This window comes from Calonectris borealis, chromosome 4 (genome assembly GCF_964195595.1).
Source record: "Calonectris borealis chromosome 4, bCalBor7.hap1.2, whole genome shotgun sequence".
Lineage (NCBI taxonomy): Eukaryota > Metazoa > Chordata > Aves > Procellariiformes > Procellariidae > Calonectris > Calonectris borealis.
Genome location: NC_134315.1, coordinates 59,043,456 through 59,061,404, shown reverse-complemented (window position 1 = coordinate 59,061,404; position 17,949 = coordinate 59,043,456). Strand labels below are relative to the sequence as shown.

Below are 17,949 nucleotides of genomic sequence, written 5' to 3'. Positions count from 1 at the left end.
TGTTCTGACATTGTTCACAGCCAATACAGAACTAAAGTATAGGAACTGCTTAAATATCTAACCTCAGAGGTTTCATATATTTGCTTTCCCACTGCAGCACAAGTCACTGTGTACTGACTTGCTTGTTTATATTTATCTTTGTTAAGAAATGTTTTCCTTTAAAAACAATCTTTAGTTTAATGCTAACCTTTGTGGTTTGTAGTAATGTATTTTAAGTACAACAAGATTCCAACACCACACAATCAAGTCAAAGCATGTGTCAGTAGTTAAGTGTCTTTGGCAGATGTCTCAAAATTTTTATGGGAAATATATTACAGGGACCACCTGGACAGAAGGGTGATCAAGGCGCAACAGAGATAATTGATTATAATGGCAATATCCATGAAGCTCTGCAGGTATGCAAACGTAGCAAGGCTGGAGTTGGCTTAGTCTGGTCCGGGAAAAAGCAGTCTGGCATCATTGTATTTGTCTTTTGTGTAGACCTTGAAAACATTTTGTGTGCAAAGATTTGCTGAGCTTATTAATCAGCAATCTCTTTCTACATTTGGAAACCAGGTTTGCTGTTTGGTGTTAGACAAACTGTTTCCTTGATACAATTTAGCTGAGTGAATTAGTTTCATTTCCCCTGGAGAGTACTGACATCATCTAATGAGGATAAAGCTGATTCATTGCTGGCTCTGGTGCTTAGTGCTGAATTCATGTAATAAGCCACATACATAGGTTCAACAGAAGTTTCTGCTTTTCAGTTCATGTAGTATAATATTGACATTTCTTTTTTTCCTCCTTTTCCTCCTCCCCTTCCTATAAAATCCAAAGAGCAGAATGTTTGAGACTTGGAAACCATGTAAGGTGGTTCCATTAGCAAGCTGTGGATTCAATCAGCAACTTGAGTATGTTAAATAGACCAAGCACCAGTCTTCCCACTTATTCATTTCCAGAAAACTTATTTTGACTGGTGTGCAGAAAAGTGTGGAGGATTAAAGTAGGGTTACAAAAAGAATGAATGAGTGTTTGCATAAAAGCAAAGTACCAAGGTGACATATGTCATTGCAGTCAAGGTGATTTACATTGGAATATACTCAGATGCAAATTCTGTGCAGTGTGACTCCACCAAAGTGAATGGTTTGCTTATGTGCGACTGAAGACTGAATTTGGCTCATTGAGCATCTGATCATTTTCCCACTGAAGCCGCTGAACTTTTTGTCTTGCATTTACTCAGTGGGAGTGGATAGATGTCTGGCCAGTCATTTGGTTTTCAAGACTCTTTTGAAAAATAAAACAATCTCACTGCCTTTACTAAAATCTAAAAGCCTGTATTTTGTTAAGGCTAAGTCCACTCTTTCATTGTGAGTGGTGTCTATGGGGAAGTCTACATAGGCATGTTCCGAGGCTCAGCATTATACCTGTCTCTTTTGGTTTACCCTTAAGGGAATTCAAACACACAACTTTCAGTCTTTTAAATCACACTCTGAGTTAGATGCCTGAAGTAGTCCGAAATGAATGTTGCAGACACAGATTTACCAGGGGCTTTAGCGCCTGTCTCTCCTGTATTCTGTCTTTGTATCTTAACTCTGGCATCAATGTTACTTTCAAGCTTCTTCAGAAAAGCTGCAGCACATAAAGAAGTCTTAAAAAGGGACTAAAGCCTGTTGCGGTGGTTGAAACAGATTAGGAGGCCCTTATCCCATTATAAATTTCAGATGTCATCACCTTCTGATCCAGGGCAACAAATAATTTATATTAATGGGAATGGCTGTGCAAGGATGGTGTAAGTAAGATTATATAGGATCAGTTGAAAATATCCTTGCCAAATCCAGCTCAGTCCTTTCAAATGGCAAGCACCCATTCCGAAGTCTCCTGGTGCCAAATTCTTGGGGGCTCTGAGATTTGCAGTTCTCCCGTAGAAGCAAATGAGAACTTTCAGTGCTCAGCACTGAGCTGTGAACTTGCACAAAATTTGGCCTGCTGATTTAAGAAGTTGACAAGAGTTTGCAAGATCTGGGCTGCCTGTCTGCTTTTTTAGACTTTCGTAATAAACCATCAAGCAGCTTAGAAGCTTCAGAACAATTTAGTTACTTTGCCTTGTGCCTCCTACTCAATCTTATGTGTCAGTGGAGAATAAGATGTCTTAGTCCATCAGCACTGAAAATTGCGATCTTAAAATTATCATCAGAGTTCGAGCAAGAGCCCTGCTGAGCGTAGGTGGCTTTCACTTGGAGGACCAGATACAAAATGTGTGTCTCTATCGAAATTGCTCTTCAGGCCTATTCTGCAGAATTTCCTAAGGCAAAATGCAGTAGTTGCAAAAGTTTAACCTTTGTAGGAACTACAACACTTCCTTTGTAGGAAGTACAGGATATTCAGATATTAAAATCTGAATATGCTGCTGAAAAGGAACCCATTAGCGTGAACATGCAAACACTAATTTGCAATGGTTATTTTAGGTTTTCATATTAGATAAACTGAATTTTTCACTATTTTTAAAGTTCTTGATATATTTCCATAAATATGTTTAAATGCAAAGGACATAAATATATTAAAGTCATCTGTTAGTGAACTTTTTTTATTTTAAGTACTTTGTATTGAGCAGGTTACAAATTTTTGACAACAGTATGTATTTTGCACTGGCAAATGAAGATTCTTCTAAAGCTTGAAACAGAAGATTTGCACACTTCTGTTTGCATGTAGGAAAACAATTAGAGAAGCTAAATATTTCTCGTTCCATATATGTCAGTAGGTTCTTCACAGGCAATAGGAAAGCATGTGCAAGCGGCAATATTTGGGGGTTTTCCTCTGTTTAAAAATATAGATAAGCATTTTAATCACTTTTAAACACTTTTCCACTTGCTTTTAGATTCTTCTTTGGCAAAACGTAGTGGCGGGTCAAGATATTTTACCTCCTTCCATGATGAAAATGTCTTTTGTCTTTCCAATCATTTAAAGCGGAATTGTAGTATATATAGCTGAGTTTCTGGGCCAGCAGTTTCAGATTTAGAACTTAACTTTTTTGTACATCTGAGTTTCTATATGAAAATCCATGTTACGTCTCCACTCTAGGAACTGTATTTGTTAATTAAACAGTGGTGCAAAACCTCCAGAGATTGCAAAACATGGGGCAAGTCTTTTATTCATCTTAAGATACCAGCTTGTCATGTTATCTTAAAATGTTTAAAAAAACTTTTGAAGACTTTTGCTATTATTTTGCTCTTTAGCCATCATTTATTTGATCGCTTAAATTGTATGAGAACCTGCAGTCTTCATCTGTGTAAAATCCTGATTCCTATAGAAGCCAAGTAGCTAGTACAACACTGGGAGTTAAAAATAACATGGTTTTCACGCTAGTGTTTTTTGGATGTGTGGTGTATCCCAGATGCAGCATAGGTTTTGTGGAGATGCTAAATTGTAGCAAGCAGAATAGTTTATATCCTTGTTCAATTCTGGTAATGGTGTCTCTTTTTAATACATTTTGCCAACAGAGGATTGCCACTCTGACTGTCACGGTAATTCCTATCGCATGACTTACGGTGTTGTAGAACTTCTCGTTTGTGTTATAGCATGTTCATAATTCTGCCGGTTCAGGACATCTCTTCATTAGATGTTGACTCTATTCATCATCACATGTATTTATTTATTTGCTTAGCATTCCCATAACAGAGAAGCCATTGTTTAAGGTATTCAACAATGGAACCAGTTCTGCTCCTGCTGAATTAATGGCAAAACTTCAGTTCACTGAAGTAAGACACCAGGAAAATATGGAACTCGGTATTTCTGCAGGTACACATCTAGGCAGATAGCTGCTTTGGAATTTTTGGTGTATGTTCCCATCTCTGTGTGTCCACATGGGAGTTGAGCTTCTACATGAAGCAGGATTTGAGTACCAAACAATATTCTATTATCAACCTTATTTTCAGGGCACAAATTCATTTCTTTCAAATTGGCTTGTGAAGAAACATCATTTGGGAGTTTTCAGACCAGATGCAAATTATTTTCTGAAAAAGACCTGTCTCAGTTAACTATAAATAAGTAAAGCTAAGTAGAAAGCCCAAGTATGAGGAATCCTCTTGTCCCATCTTATCAGATCTCAGAAATAAAGATAAATGTTCCAGCACCTGTCCCCAGAATGTGCAGACTACTGAACACTCCAGTGCTCTTACTCCAGTCAATTTCTGTGGGAGGTTTTAGCCACATCAGGCCAGACACAATTTCTGAGAACACTGACACGGCTAGGAGATGCTTATAGTATTGCAGGTCCAGCCTTCCCTTAAAGCTGCAGGCTTGATATAAGCAAATTATTTTATTCTTCTTTTTGTTTCAAGTTCTTCTCTGCAAGATTGCTGTTAGTCCTATTTTCCCATCTGTACAAATGCTCTCTCTATATTAATGGAGGGGATTTTAAATTTTTTTTTTTTTAAAAGCATCCCCAACTGTGCACCATCCAGACCAATATTTGATACGTGACACTGTGTCCACAGCCTGACGTAGAAAAGAAAGGAATAGTTACAACTTATTCCATGGCAATTTCACAAAGCGCTGGATATCCCCAAATGCACTTAGCACCTTTTAGCAGAATCCTCTTTGCAATCAGTTGGAGATTTCTCCTGACCTTGGATTGTTTTGGATCAGGATGTACGGGCTGGCAAATGTGGCTGAGGTGAGTTTTGGTCTCCCTGCCATTAAGAGGAGCTTTGCCATTTCAACAGTGGGAGCAGCAGGACTTTTTTATAAAATATGAGCTGTACTGTTATTTTAACATTGTTTTTTGTGATACCCTTCTGTTTGTTGAGAGTCGTCATAGATTAACAACTTGTCCATAACTGGTCTTGGTTCCCTTGTGTTAAAAATCTAACCCATTTTGTTATGGTAGCTATATTAACATTCAGCCTGTGTTTACATGGCAAGTCCTGCAGGAATTTATTGAAAAGCTGAGAGGTTTGTGTGTTTCTGTTTAGGGGCCACCAGGACCACCGGGACCTCAAGGGCTGCAAGGGCCAAAGGTGATCTTCCTTATTTTACCTATTGTATCTTAAGGGTGGAGGTATTTTCTGCTTTTTTAACTGATGCGTGCACACAGGTACACGGAGCTTTCCTATACAGCATATTTAACTGTAATTTTACCGAATATGGCATGTTTCAAACTTTGCATCCTAGCTTTTTGAAATGTAGCTTTCCAGAATAGGTGCTTTGTTTAGTTGCCACACACAGATGCTCTGCTGAGAACCAGCAAAATGAATTAGTACTGAAACGGGGCAGAAGCATCTCCCCCATGGACCTGCACTGAGGCTGTTCCCTAGGACTTGTGCTGCAGAGGGTGCTCTGTGTGTTTGCAAAGTCGCTGCACAGCCAGACACTGGCTCCTATGCATCACTTCTGGCTGGGTGGGAATGAGGTGGGCAAAACAGTGGGTGCAAGGCACCGCTGGCCCACAGTATGAATGCATGTAAATGCAGTTTTTATGTTACAGTGGTGCCCACCCAAATAAGCACAGTATTTTCTAATCTCAGAACAAATTAAAACGTGCACGTGTGGGTAGGAGCCTGGCTGCAAACCCAAGCCTGCTAATCCCACCTGGCTGGTGCTATGCGTAGTACCAGAACTATTACTGAGCAGCCCACACAGAGACAATGAATACCATATGCTGTACTGTTTTATAAAATTTAAATTATAAATTTGCCTATACTTAAAAAAAAAAAAAGGTGTTGCAGTTAGTGGGCCCTCCTTAAATTGGTTTTAAATTAGTTGAGATAATTCTCCTATTTCTTAAATACTGGATATATCATATCTTCTATCAGTGACTCTAAGCTCTTCCAAGATTAAATACGTGTTTCTTCAATAACAATATTAGACATTTCAATTTTAGGCTTCATCCAAGGTATCATATGGAAATACATCACATTATACATGCTAATTGTTTAATTAACATGTTAATGTTAATTTTGAGAAATTGTGAGAAACCAGGTTCATTCTTCTACATGAAAATTGATAATGGAATACACAGTTAAGTGTGCAGAAATGGCTTTCTGCATTAGGATCTACCCAGCATTTCTGCAGCCTGGAGTATGTTGTAAAACACAGAGGAGTTGGAGTGTGGAAGAGGTTGTGTTCCTTCATATGGGTGAGCATTCCTATTCAGAATTAATGACATAAAGCAGAATTCAACCTTACAGGAGTTTGCTTCCAGTATCATAGTCTCTACCCATCAATGTAATTTGCTTCCTTGGAGAATGCTCTTCAGGAACTGGTGCACGGGGCAATGTTGTGAATGTGAACTCCTTCACTGGGTCATTTATATTAGCCAGGGAAAGAAAACATAAAGTCTCTGTCTAACCTACACATATCAAGAGCCATGATTCCATATTTATTACAGCAACTGACACAAAGCTTCCATTGGATTGGGGTCTTTTCACCAGGCTTCTGGGGTTTCTTCTTTTTTTCTTTCTTCTTATGCACTTGTCTGGCCTTTATACAATCCAAAGTTTGTGTACTGGCCTAATCAGCAGGACTATTTATTCAACATGTTGCATACAGGTATTGTATATATGCTGTACTTTTTGACAGAATATTCTCTGGTTTTGTTGTTGTTAATTATGGCAATTTACTAATCTAGACACTACTAACCAGTTTAGTTCATTTAGCACTGTCTCTTTCCTCTAATTTCTGGGACAATTGGGATAATCCAATTCCATCTTATCTTTTGCAGGGTGAACCAGGATCCCCAGGAACTCCAGGAGTTGATGGGGAGCAGGTACATTATGTGTAAATCATGTAGTGCAGATCATGTGAGCAACCATAGGTTATTTCAGGAGATTATTTCTGTGTTCCCAAGTTGTAGCTTAGATTTCATAATCTAAACAATAATATAATGATAGTAATTAATAAAGATCATTATTGTGTTGCTGCATACTCTGTGATCTAATAATGGCTGCATTTCTACATATCAATAACAAAGGTCAATCCATAGAATGACTTATTCTGCTTATTAGGGTCAAAGCTAGAATTCTGTTGGTGTCTCCGATTTTTTACATATGACTGGCTGAATAAGTACGTATTTTAGGGTCCTAAAGGCTCAAAAGGAGATACAGGTGATCCTGGAATGCCTGGAGAAAAGGGAGGAATTGGACTGCCTGGCCTGCCAGTGAGTATGAAAAATGAATTAATTTTAGCTAAAATACTTGTATTTTTTCTTTCTTCCACTATCAGGGATTTCCAACAGTGCTGATAAATTGCAAATGGGACAGAAAGCACTGGAGAGGAAAATTCTGAGATTGTTGTGCAGCTAATCTAGGAGGAGGCGTAAGATTGTCAGAACTTTTCATTCCACTTGCAGTCAAACACAATATTGCTTTGGGAAGAGAGAGATTAGTTGGCATGCTGATCAGATTTGTACCTCTCTTCTAATGTATAGCACAACTTGGGCAAGTGTAGCTTGTAGGAGAAAGAAGCTATGTTTTGAACACTTGTCAGGAATTTGAGATTACTTAGATTGAGGAGGGAGAGAAAATGCATCAATATTTATGGAATGCATTCTTCCTATTCCTATATACATATATATGTGCAAATGAAATTTCTCAGTAAAAATAGAAACAATGCCAAAAGTGTATCCATAGTACAATATATCATGAATGGAGTGCCAACTTAAGGACTTGTCATAAATGTCATGCCACAATTGATAGCTGACAATATAAAAGCATACCTTTACATTTGTTAAGTTATTAATAAAGTAACACCAAAATTTAAAAAAAAGGAATTCTATTATATGTGTGCTGTATTATTATTTTCAAAAATTATAGTTATTTGCAAATAAATATTATTATTTCTAGATTGATTGCTAATAAGATTAAAGCTGTTTATAAATGCTGTTTTGTAATGGTTTTGTAGGGAGCCAATGGTATGAAAGGCGAAAAAGGAGATGTTGGTTTGCCTGGCGCCCAAGGTCCCTCAGTAAGTCTCAGTGTGGTGTTGCAATGAACATAGTAGGCCAGCAATGGTTCTCCAGCTTTTGATTCTGAACAATACTTCATATTCATGACTGATCTTTCCTGACATCCTTGATGCTTCCTACACTTGAACTTTCAAAATATTTTTCTTCTTTGAATAATTGTTTGCCCTTTGGGGAATGAGCGGACTTCTGGTCGTAGAGCTAGATACTATTTAAGAAATTCTAAAGAGATAATCCTGTTTTGTTCTATTCTCTCACTATAAACAACAGTCCTGCTCACTTCTGGCTCTGTAATGAATCAGAAGATAAATGCTTTGCAAGATAAAATAAGAAGATAAAACTGATGAGGAAAAAATAAACCAAACACCCAAATCTCAACACCTTGTATTCTAGGGATCTCAGAAAGCCCAGTGAGAACCAGAATAGACTGATTTCAGCGATGTCAAGAATAGTGACATATGACCCAGGATAGAGACTAGTTTTACGAGACCAGGCATTCTCCTGATTTTTCAAAGCATTGTAAAGGCATTAAAAAAAAAACCCAAACCCACAACAACAACAAAAACCCAAACAAAAAAGAAACCCCAACCAAACAAAAAACCCTCCCCACACAATACCTTTATGATATGGGTGATTAACATTATCAGAGCACAGTAAGTTAGGCAACCTCAGAGCAGAAGTTAACTACCACTACCCTGTCAGTGGTGACATGCCCTGGGTGTTTGGAGCCATAGCTCTGAGGAGTCAAAGAGGTTATGCTCTGCCATCACAGGACACGCTATGCACTCTCTACCTCTGAGTCTTTTTCTCTGAAATGAAAATTATTTGTTACAAATTAATTCACTAACTCGTTCATCTTGCTCTGCTTGATTTCACTTGAAACAAGGCTTTCAGTTTTCAAGAGATTTCACAGATGGTGGAATCTCTGTCTTACGTTTCAAAGCTCGTTTTGTTGCCACTATCGCCATCACCAACAGCTAGTGTGGCACATAAGTCTGGAGACCTGATTTAGCATCCCTGCTGCCACCTTGCAGGTTACGATAACAGCCCTTTGGGATTAAACCCAGGAAGAGAGGTGATATTAAAATGTAAATATCATCATGAAATTCTCTTCCATGGATTTGTTAGGAACACAGAAAACCAGCACAGAATATGCATGCACTAAATACTGAGCAACCTGATTACCTATTTTAATGACTTTAGGGAATTCTTGGTACAAGTGGACTAAATGAAATAAATGGAGGGACAAAGGGCAATTTTGAAAATATGCCAAACCCTAGCTTCAATTTAGTATCTTTTCCATTCATCAGTACTGAGGAGGAATAAAATCACACATCATCTTCTTCTGTTTCTGAGGATTACGTAGTACAGAGACAACTAAGGAGCACATACCATAAAATATTAAAAGTTCAAGCATCCCTGCTCAGTACTGATTGTCTTAGATTCTTTTTTCCCCATAGTGTCTTAAAGTGTATCTTAGACCCTAGAATCAGGAGACAAGCACACTGCCACATGGCACAGGCAAATCTACACTTCAGGTACTCTGTCTTTCAAATCAAAATAATTCCCATTCCTAAAACCCTTTCTAGATATGCTGTCCATGTGCACCGTTGCATTGCTATGTTTGTAAGTGCTTGCCAACAGAAGAAGGGTCAGTCTGACTTTTGGTATTTGTGAGGGAGTTCTTTACTCTACATGATTTAATGCCATTGTTTTTTATCTGTAGATGATAGGACCACCTGGACCACCAGGGCCACATGGTCCTCCAGGCCCTATGGTAAGCTTGGGAGAAAGAGTGAGGCTAGAAAGGGCTTAAGCCCTCTTGTCACTTTAATGCCTGCTTAATAGAAGTGCTATGAGAGTGTGTGACCATTAGAGAGGGACCCAATTTAGGACTTTTTCTGCATGTCTTAAAATTCATAGGAAGTAGAGAAACAAATTGCACCTGCCTATGTTAGTGTTAACGCGCTAGTGGTCTGGTTCATTCTCTAAATCAGGTGTTTACAGTTGCTTTGTTGGCAGCTGCATTTCACTTACGAGGACAAAAATACAGGTGCAACTTGTATAAAAGCAACAAACTTATAAATTTGTGGCGTATTTTTGTAATGAAAAATGGTATCTTTATTTTCAGGGACCTCACGGACTGCCTGGCCCAAAGGTAAATTAATGACTTTCTTGAATAGTCATGTTCTTGATGTCTGCGAAGTGTCATGCTTTGCTCTTTAATGCATGCAGCTATGTTTTGTCTTATGTCTCATTTAATAAATGTTTCTGATATTCTTAAACCTTAAAGCAGATTTTAATGTTAACAGATAGCTTAAAAGCTTTTTAAATTTTCTGTGATTGTTTCTGAGTAGTATTTCTCCTGAACATTGGCTGAATCCATTTTTTGTACTAGTATTTGTGATGTGACACTAAATTATTTAGTTTCCTGTTTATGGGCAAGTTACTCACCATTGCACTTGCAATTGGAATTGCTTTTGAACATAAAAGCCTGTTACACGCTCAGAAAATGGAGTCAAATAAACTCTTGTTCGTTTATGCTCTCTTGTATCTCCTACTTCCAGTATGAATGGCCTTTCACCTTCTTAGGTGCCATGTACTTTGCTGACCAGTTCCTTCACACATTATGCAAGTTCCCCATCATAAGCTTATGTGTGTATTTTCATGTTTTCCAACCGGGAATCCCTGATCAGGCAGGTCTTCAATACTATTTGAACATTTTCCACAGTGTAGTACATGAAGATACACTCTAGGGACTCTCTAAGCCCATGAAAACAGCTCAGGAGGGGGGAAGCAGGTTTTGGCAGAGTTGGAATATTTTAATTTGCCATTTAATTCAGTAATCACCAGTAAATGAAAATTCAGTGTGACACTAAAGCATAGCATTCATTAGGGCCAGTGGTGTTGTCAGGCATGCTCATTTTAATCACTATGGCTCCCTAATCACATGAACCTTTCTCAAAAAATCAGTAAGAGGAGGAGGGTTTTTTTGGTTTAGTTTTTGGGGTTTGTTTTGTTTTTTTAAGGTATGAGATAGAAAATCACAGGTTTGAATCGTTATGAGACTGTTTGTGTTACCTTGGCACAAGAAGCCTAAGTCATAAATCATTTTTTGAAGTCAAGTCTGTTCCATCTTAGCACCAGCCCTGCCTTACCTCAGACTTTTGGCCTGAGACTCAGGCTTTTGTGAGATTTCTCAGGTCTGTTTCCAAAACTTCAGCGTTTTCAGTGCTACCGCTCTGAAAGTCACATCGAGTCAAACAGAAGAATGAAGAAATGGCTACTTAGGCAGGGTGCAAAGCAGGCAGATGATGTCTGGAGTTACTTAAAGAACTGGACTAGACTCTATTCAGATTTAAAAAAAAAAATGAATATGATATAAGGTAACATAATACATCAAAGGGAAACCTAGGAACAAGGCCATGGGGAGCAGCCTGGATGAAATACCCACGTATTTCTGTTTCCCAAAAGAGGCAGGCGTGGTCAGGACTCTTTATGACTGGGCAGCCCTCAAGCTGAGGTAGTTTTTCATGATGCGAGAACGATTTATTGGCAACTCCAAGCCCACCATTATCCTCTTAGTGATGTTTAATGTAATAGCCTATGCATAATTTAACAATCACAAGAAGACAAGTGCTATTTCTTATGTTGTTTAAACTTCTTTGTATGAACACAGAAACTATGGACCTCTTAAATAGCTTGGCATTGTATAACCTATACTGCTTCTTTTAATTTGTCACTGTTTAATTATGTATGCTTAAAGGTTTAAAATATCTTTATGTAAGATTTTGCTGCAAATTCCAGTTTGCTGTAAGAAAAAATATTGCTTCCTTAAAAAAATGTACTTTTCAGGAGATCCCACTGTAGAAACCTTCCGTTTTGAGGCTTATTTTTCTGAAAGTTTAGTTTCAGTTTGAATTATCTGCATAGGGTGGTTTATGGGATTTGAGGAAATTCCCAAAACCTCTGATACTCACGCTTAATTCAAACCATCTAACTATAGTGATCATTATTAGGAAAAGATTCAAAAGATTCTGTTTCTCATAAGTTTCCTGTAGTTTTTTTCACACAGATTTTAAATCTCCATCAGACACCTCCCAAGTGCTTTTGCCCAGTGCTATATCAGTATGTAAATTGCCAGTAAGGTTGAATTTGTGTCCTTGTTTCAAACTGGAATTTGCAGCCATTTCTGAGACTGGCTTCTTCTATCCCAGCTTAAGCACCCATTATAGCACCAAAAATTTGGCATTTATACTTTTACGTTTAGGGTGAACCAGGGTTAAATGGTCTTAAAGGATTGAAGGGTGAACCAGGTCAAAAGGGTGACAGAGGGCCCCTTGGTCTTCCAGTAAGTAAAAAAACCCAACTATTCAATCTCAGTGCAAATCACAAACTTCTCTTTCTACTCCTGATGAACAACTCTGGTTTACTCAACAGCATACATAGAATATACCATGTTAGAGCAGAGCATCAGTCTTGTTTTGTTTTACCCCAAATCTGTGCTATTGTCCAAAGTAACGTCCTGTAACACCCAGTGCTGTCAGGTTTTTTTGTTATGTGTCAGTTGAAAGTGTTCAGTGTCACAAGGATGCCATCACCCCCATTACATTAGTCATATTGTTATTTAAGTGTTGTATGGTGTTTGCGTTAAAAAAGGAATCTTCCCGTTTCCCCCGTCTCTTCAGTTATTCTTCCTCTGTTTGCACTTCTGCAGTTAAAATGGAGAGGTCTAACTGAGGAAAGTTAAAAATTGGTTTAGGGAATTTTATTTTTTTTCCTCATTCATTAGGGATGGTGGATTGCTACTTTTGCCTTGTTCTTTAGAAAATTCCCATTCTGAGTGTTTGGCATAAATTTTGTCTTAGAAAGAAATGAAGGACCTTAAAAATAAATTTTCATGTGGAAAGATTATGGTTCTTAAAATTTAGGTTGACAAAAGAGAAAATACTTTGTGTGCTTACTTTGTGTGTTTGAAAGCACTCTGAAAAGTTAGTTTTATTTTTTCCTCACAAAAACAGTTCATTTTTCCTTTTTTTTTTTTTTTTATGTAAGCATTACTCCATGTGATTACATTGTTAATACTAAAATAGAGGAAAAAGACTTAGTTGACCCGAAGGAACCCAAACCCCTCCATTTAATATTTTGAAGAATTATGCGCAGGGCCTCTGGACGAGGTCAGCTTCACTGAGAATTTTAATTTATTTTGAAAAAAAAGATCATTTTCAAGTTGACAGTTGCTGCTATGTAGAGAAGGAGCTTTGGAGGCCTGAGCCAACCCCCTGAAAATGGCTAAAAGGAAGAAGAAAGTTTTGGTTCTGCCAGAAATGTTTGTTCTAACCCAGAGCAAAATATGCCATTAGTTTTTCAAATTTATATAGATCTTGTCTTGCTCCTGCTTACTACTTTTTCTAAATGTCATTTTAAGGAGCAAAGTCCAAGTGTTTGGCTTTCTAAAAATGGCTCATTTTCACCGTTAATGCGTTTTGGTTTTTTTTTTTTTTGTTTGGTGTTTGTTTGGGGTTTTTTTCTTTTTCTTTTTGTGTGGCCCAGATTATTCCCTATGTCCCAAATAGTTTTGTTCCCCCTAACCTCAGCATTACTGCCAGCAGTGCTGGGATAGTCGAGCAGCTCTTTCGCTGCTGCTCTGTTATTCGCATAAAATCCACCAGAGGTCATCCCGTCCCCAAGGATGCTGAAGCAAATAGCCCGAAGTGCCGGGTGCTACCCACATCCAGCCCTTGACTGTGCTCTGAACTGGGAGTATATTGGGAAAACAGGAAATGTGATGGTCTCCTGGGCTCTTGGAAATGAATGAGGCCATTGTAGTCAGGATCCAGATTTTGTTGGCTGCATAATGCAGTATTCTTGCACTTAAATACTTCCTATCACGGTTAACATACATTTTTCTTTCTTTCTGTAGTACAGTATTCAGTATTGTCATTATTTACAAATTAGAAAGCATGCAAGTAAATTACAAAGTAAATATTTACGTGTTAAAGCTCAAAAACACCCTAACATCTGGTGTTTGTAGCACTCCTATAGCTTGACATTATTCTGGTCTAATATACTGTGATGTGAAGGCAGGGGTGGGTGAGTGATGTTACACTAACGTGAGAACAGAATCAGGCTCTTGATGTTTTATGTGAATTTTTAACTAACATGCTGTAATAACGTGATACCCATTCCAGAACCCTGTCACAACTTGTACTGTACATTTGAATTATGTTTATTCATCAGCACCACTTACTAATCTCACGTTCTTGTCATTCGTGTTGTACCCATCATCCATGCTTCCACCTAACCGCACAGGGAGCATCTGGCTTAGACGGAAAGCCAGGACCCCGGGTGAGTCCCTCGTCTTTCTGTGTCGCTCTTCGTTACCGAGTCCGTGTGCTTTCCAGCGGCTCCGCCGGCCGCACTCACACCCTGCACGGAGGAAGGAAGGCCAAATGCCGCAGGCATTTTCCATGCTGTATAAGAGGGGACTTCGAGCAGACTCTTAGGGCAATGTGTGTGGGAAGGAGGATGTAATTCTCTGTAGAAGGAGAAGGCAGTTTGGTTTTGATTTTTGGTTGGACAACTGCCTTGGTTGGGGTGCTTATTTTCCTGAGTACGTTAGGGATTTAATTTACACAGGAAAACATACTTGTTCAATGCTAATATGGAATCAGTGAAATGGATGCAGACGTGCTGGGGTTCTGCCGCAGGCATTCTCATATTAAACATAAATGTTAAATCGTTTGCTTTTTATAATGATAAAGAAATGGATAAAGTGAAAGAGGAGTGGAGTTATGTACTTGAAGGCTTCTGTAAGCTTCAATTGCAACAGGTAAGTCCACCTTACAGGTGGACATTTCAATTTAAAAAATGATCAGTGTTTCAAAAAAAAAAAATCTTTGTTTGACCCTTCCATTTTTCCTGGCAAAATTTCTTTCAATAAATTTAAAATCTTTGTAAATCTGATGACTTCCATGAATAAAGTAAAATCCAACTAGAAGAAAGATGGGTTACCCCATAACAGGAGAGCTTACAGGTGGAATTTTGAAAGCCGAATGGATTTGTTTGGCCAGGTCCCATCACAATTAAGTCTGAATTTTCAACCAGTGAAGACTGATTCCATGTTAGTTCTTGGCTAGAAGACAGCTATTAAAACTAAAGACTTGTAAGAACAACACCTCTCTCTTACCTTCTTCGTTTCCTTTCATAGGGTGTAGATGGCCCACTTGGTCCCCATGGCCCTGCAGGTCCTAAAGGAGACAGAGTAAGTGTATGTTCCGTGTGCTTCTCTTTACAAAGCTGCAATGGCACAATGTCATATGCCTGCTTATAGTGTGCCTAGATGTTACTAAACATAACAGCATCTCATCTGTTTAAGGATCAGCCCAGAACTGTATATGCATTCTAGTTACACAGACAATTATCTGTTTAAGGCTTGATTTTGTAACTCATTAACTTCAGAGGAGCTGGTATTTTGTAATGACTAATCAGTAAGAAACTTACAGGACTATCAAGTTCACAATGCTATACAGAGCATAATTTTGGTTGGTTTCATTATTGTGTGTAAATGGACTGAGAGAACAAACTGGGACAAAAGAAGATAGTGTGATTTGATTATATATGTATGCAATGGCAAAAAAATGAGTATTTCTCACCTCTTTGCACTTAAATATTTTATCTTGAAAAAAATTCTCTAACTTCTATAAAATTTAAACTTTTCTTCCTTTTTTTTTTAAGCTTAGAGGATAGGAGCCCTCCTATTTCGTTTGAAATATTCACAGTAAATTTTCTCTAATGGAAATAGGATAGGGACCTTAATCTTTAACTGTGAGCCTGTCATCTTTAACAATACAACCATCAACTTGTACAACAAAAAAAAGACGATACTTACACTAACTAAAACCTCCATGGAGTTGCTAGCCCAGAATTTTGTCTCTTTGAATTTCTCACTTTAACAAAACGCTGTGCAAAAGGAACTTCAGACTTGCTGTATTAAGGATGCAGCCATATGGCACAGGTTCAGTTAGCTTTAACAGCAGTACATCTGAGAAAGGTATGCATGACTTGATGATTCATTTTTACAGAGCTGTGTGTTGAGAAATAAATACAAGACATGCAGCATAGTCCAAAGTAGGAACAGTAGACTGTAGTTACCACTCAGGCCAGTTAACTGTCTGAAGAACTTGGGTATTTTTCTTTTTTTCCTAGGGGTTTACAGATTCAAGTCTTTTTTTCAACTAGGACATAACTTTTTTTCTATCAACTCTGTGAAAAGATAGTTGAACATCATCTTCTGAACTTCAGGAAATAATTTAGATGAAATATACATGTAGAAGCATGTATAAATACTGTACATTTTATTCTTGCATTATGAGCTTTTATCTTGAAGGATATGTGTATGTACTACCAGTTGAAATTTCTTTCAAAACCAATGTGCTATAATATAAACTATTCTTCTAATGTTAACTATAGAAGTTAACTATAATTGTTTTTTTCATATGAAAGTGTGCAAAGTTATAATAAGTCATACAGCTGGATCTACAATCAGCCATGGCTGTCGACAAGTAGTAGTTACAAAGGGGATAGGAACTGCTGCGATGTAAATCGGTTCAATAATTGCATGAGCATAGAGGGACAGATTTGCAAAAATATAGAAGCTAAGGTGTGCAAGAAATTCCTGCACACCCACCATTTTCTGTGTAGCTAAATGAATGGGAGGAAGTTCACAAGAAAGATGGAAGGTTTTTTTTCCAAGCAATCAACTAGCAAGATTATTGCTGTAATTGTTCATTTAATCATTCAATACTGTTTGGGAGGAAAAGTTGTTTGTAGCATAGTTATCTAACAGGTGCCTGGTGTTGATATATGTCTCGTTATCTAAATAACAAATCATGTGGTTTTAATGCAGTTTTACAACTTGCATTTGCAACTGTTGAACTTGTTCATGTGAAAGCACGAGGAAAACATTTTTGCCTGTAGATTTCCGACTTTGCCTTTTAATTAAAAATGGTGCATAGTGCCACTGCTCACTATCACTGGACAGGATGACATTTTGTCCATACTGATAAGAAAAACCTCGGGCCAATATTAACCTAGAAGAGCACTAGGGACTCCTAATGTGAAACATAATCACGTTCTTAAATCCACATTATTTAAAATTTGGAAAGACAATCTCACTTTAAGAGAAAACATGTAAAATGCTGGTCACTATATATTTATGTCTCCTTAAAAGTTAAGGAAGACAAGTATAATCAAATTGAAGCCTGGTGATTTCTTCTATAGAAATCATGGATTCATTGTTGCATAGGCTGCATTTGAGGCAATGCTGAATTACTCTTCTTAGGTGCAACGGACTGTTGTGCAAATTAGGGTTGGTTGGTTTGTTTCCAGTTGAGCTATTTAATTAAAATAGAAAACATCAGACAGTCTTTATACAAAACTTACTTAGATTGTGAGAAAGTAGACTAGGAAAATAGTGCATGTCACTAGAAAATAGGAAAACATGAATTTTAGAACAAATGTGCTATTAACTCACTGTATGAGCTTAACCATGTCATTTTCTCTCTAAACTTTAAACTGTTCATTGATTATTAAAAGCTAACACAGGATTTAACACTTCCTGAAACATGATAGTGGTGAACGTTCCAATACTGTGCTTTTGTGCATTTCTTTTGGTAGAAACAGCAATGGTAATTAATAGTGTGAATTAATATAATTTATTAGGCTGGTGTCTTATTACAGTCCTTAATAAATTCTTCGGCTATTGAAAATACCATTTTGCTAGATGCTTAGAGAGCTTTTACTGAGACCATCTTCATTAAATGGAGGAGTTGATCATAATAGGCCTCTGAATCTGGCTGTGTACCTATTAATCTCATTTATATATTGTCTTGAGGGAAAATAGAGAACGTTGGTAAACAGATAAACATCTTAAACTACTACTAGTGAAAGGGATCACGTAAACCTGAAAGGTAATGACTGGCATAATGTGTATCCAACTTTCTGTCCACCTA

General features: G+C 37.7%; 1 protein-coding gene across 1 annotated transcript in view; it reads left to right on the top strand.

Moving 5' to 3' along the window:
• COL25A1 (collagen type XXV alpha 1 chain) overlaps positions 1–17,949 on the top strand; it is a 322,972-nt gene that overhangs the window by 290,598 nt on the left and 14,425 nt on the right. Inside the window, exons 23-33 of the mRNA XM_075149759.1 lie at positions 318–395; positions 3,477–3,500; positions 4,950–4,994; positions 6,698–6,742; positions 7,052–7,132; positions 7,876–7,938; positions 9,663–9,713; positions 10,068–10,094; positions 12,207–12,287; positions 14,249–14,284; positions 15,147–15,200. Of these exons, the coding sequence (XP_075005860.1) occupies positions 318–395; positions 3,477–3,500; positions 4,950–4,994; positions 6,698–6,742; positions 7,052–7,132; positions 7,876–7,938; positions 9,663–9,713; positions 10,068–10,094; positions 12,207–12,287; positions 14,249–14,284; positions 15,147–15,200 (585 nt within the window). The remainder of the gene's footprint in view (positions 1–317; positions 396–3,476; positions 3,501–4,949; positions 4,995–6,697; positions 6,743–7,051; positions 7,133–7,875; positions 7,939–9,662; positions 9,714–10,067; positions 10,095–12,206; positions 12,288–14,248; positions 14,285–15,146; positions 15,201–17,949) is intronic.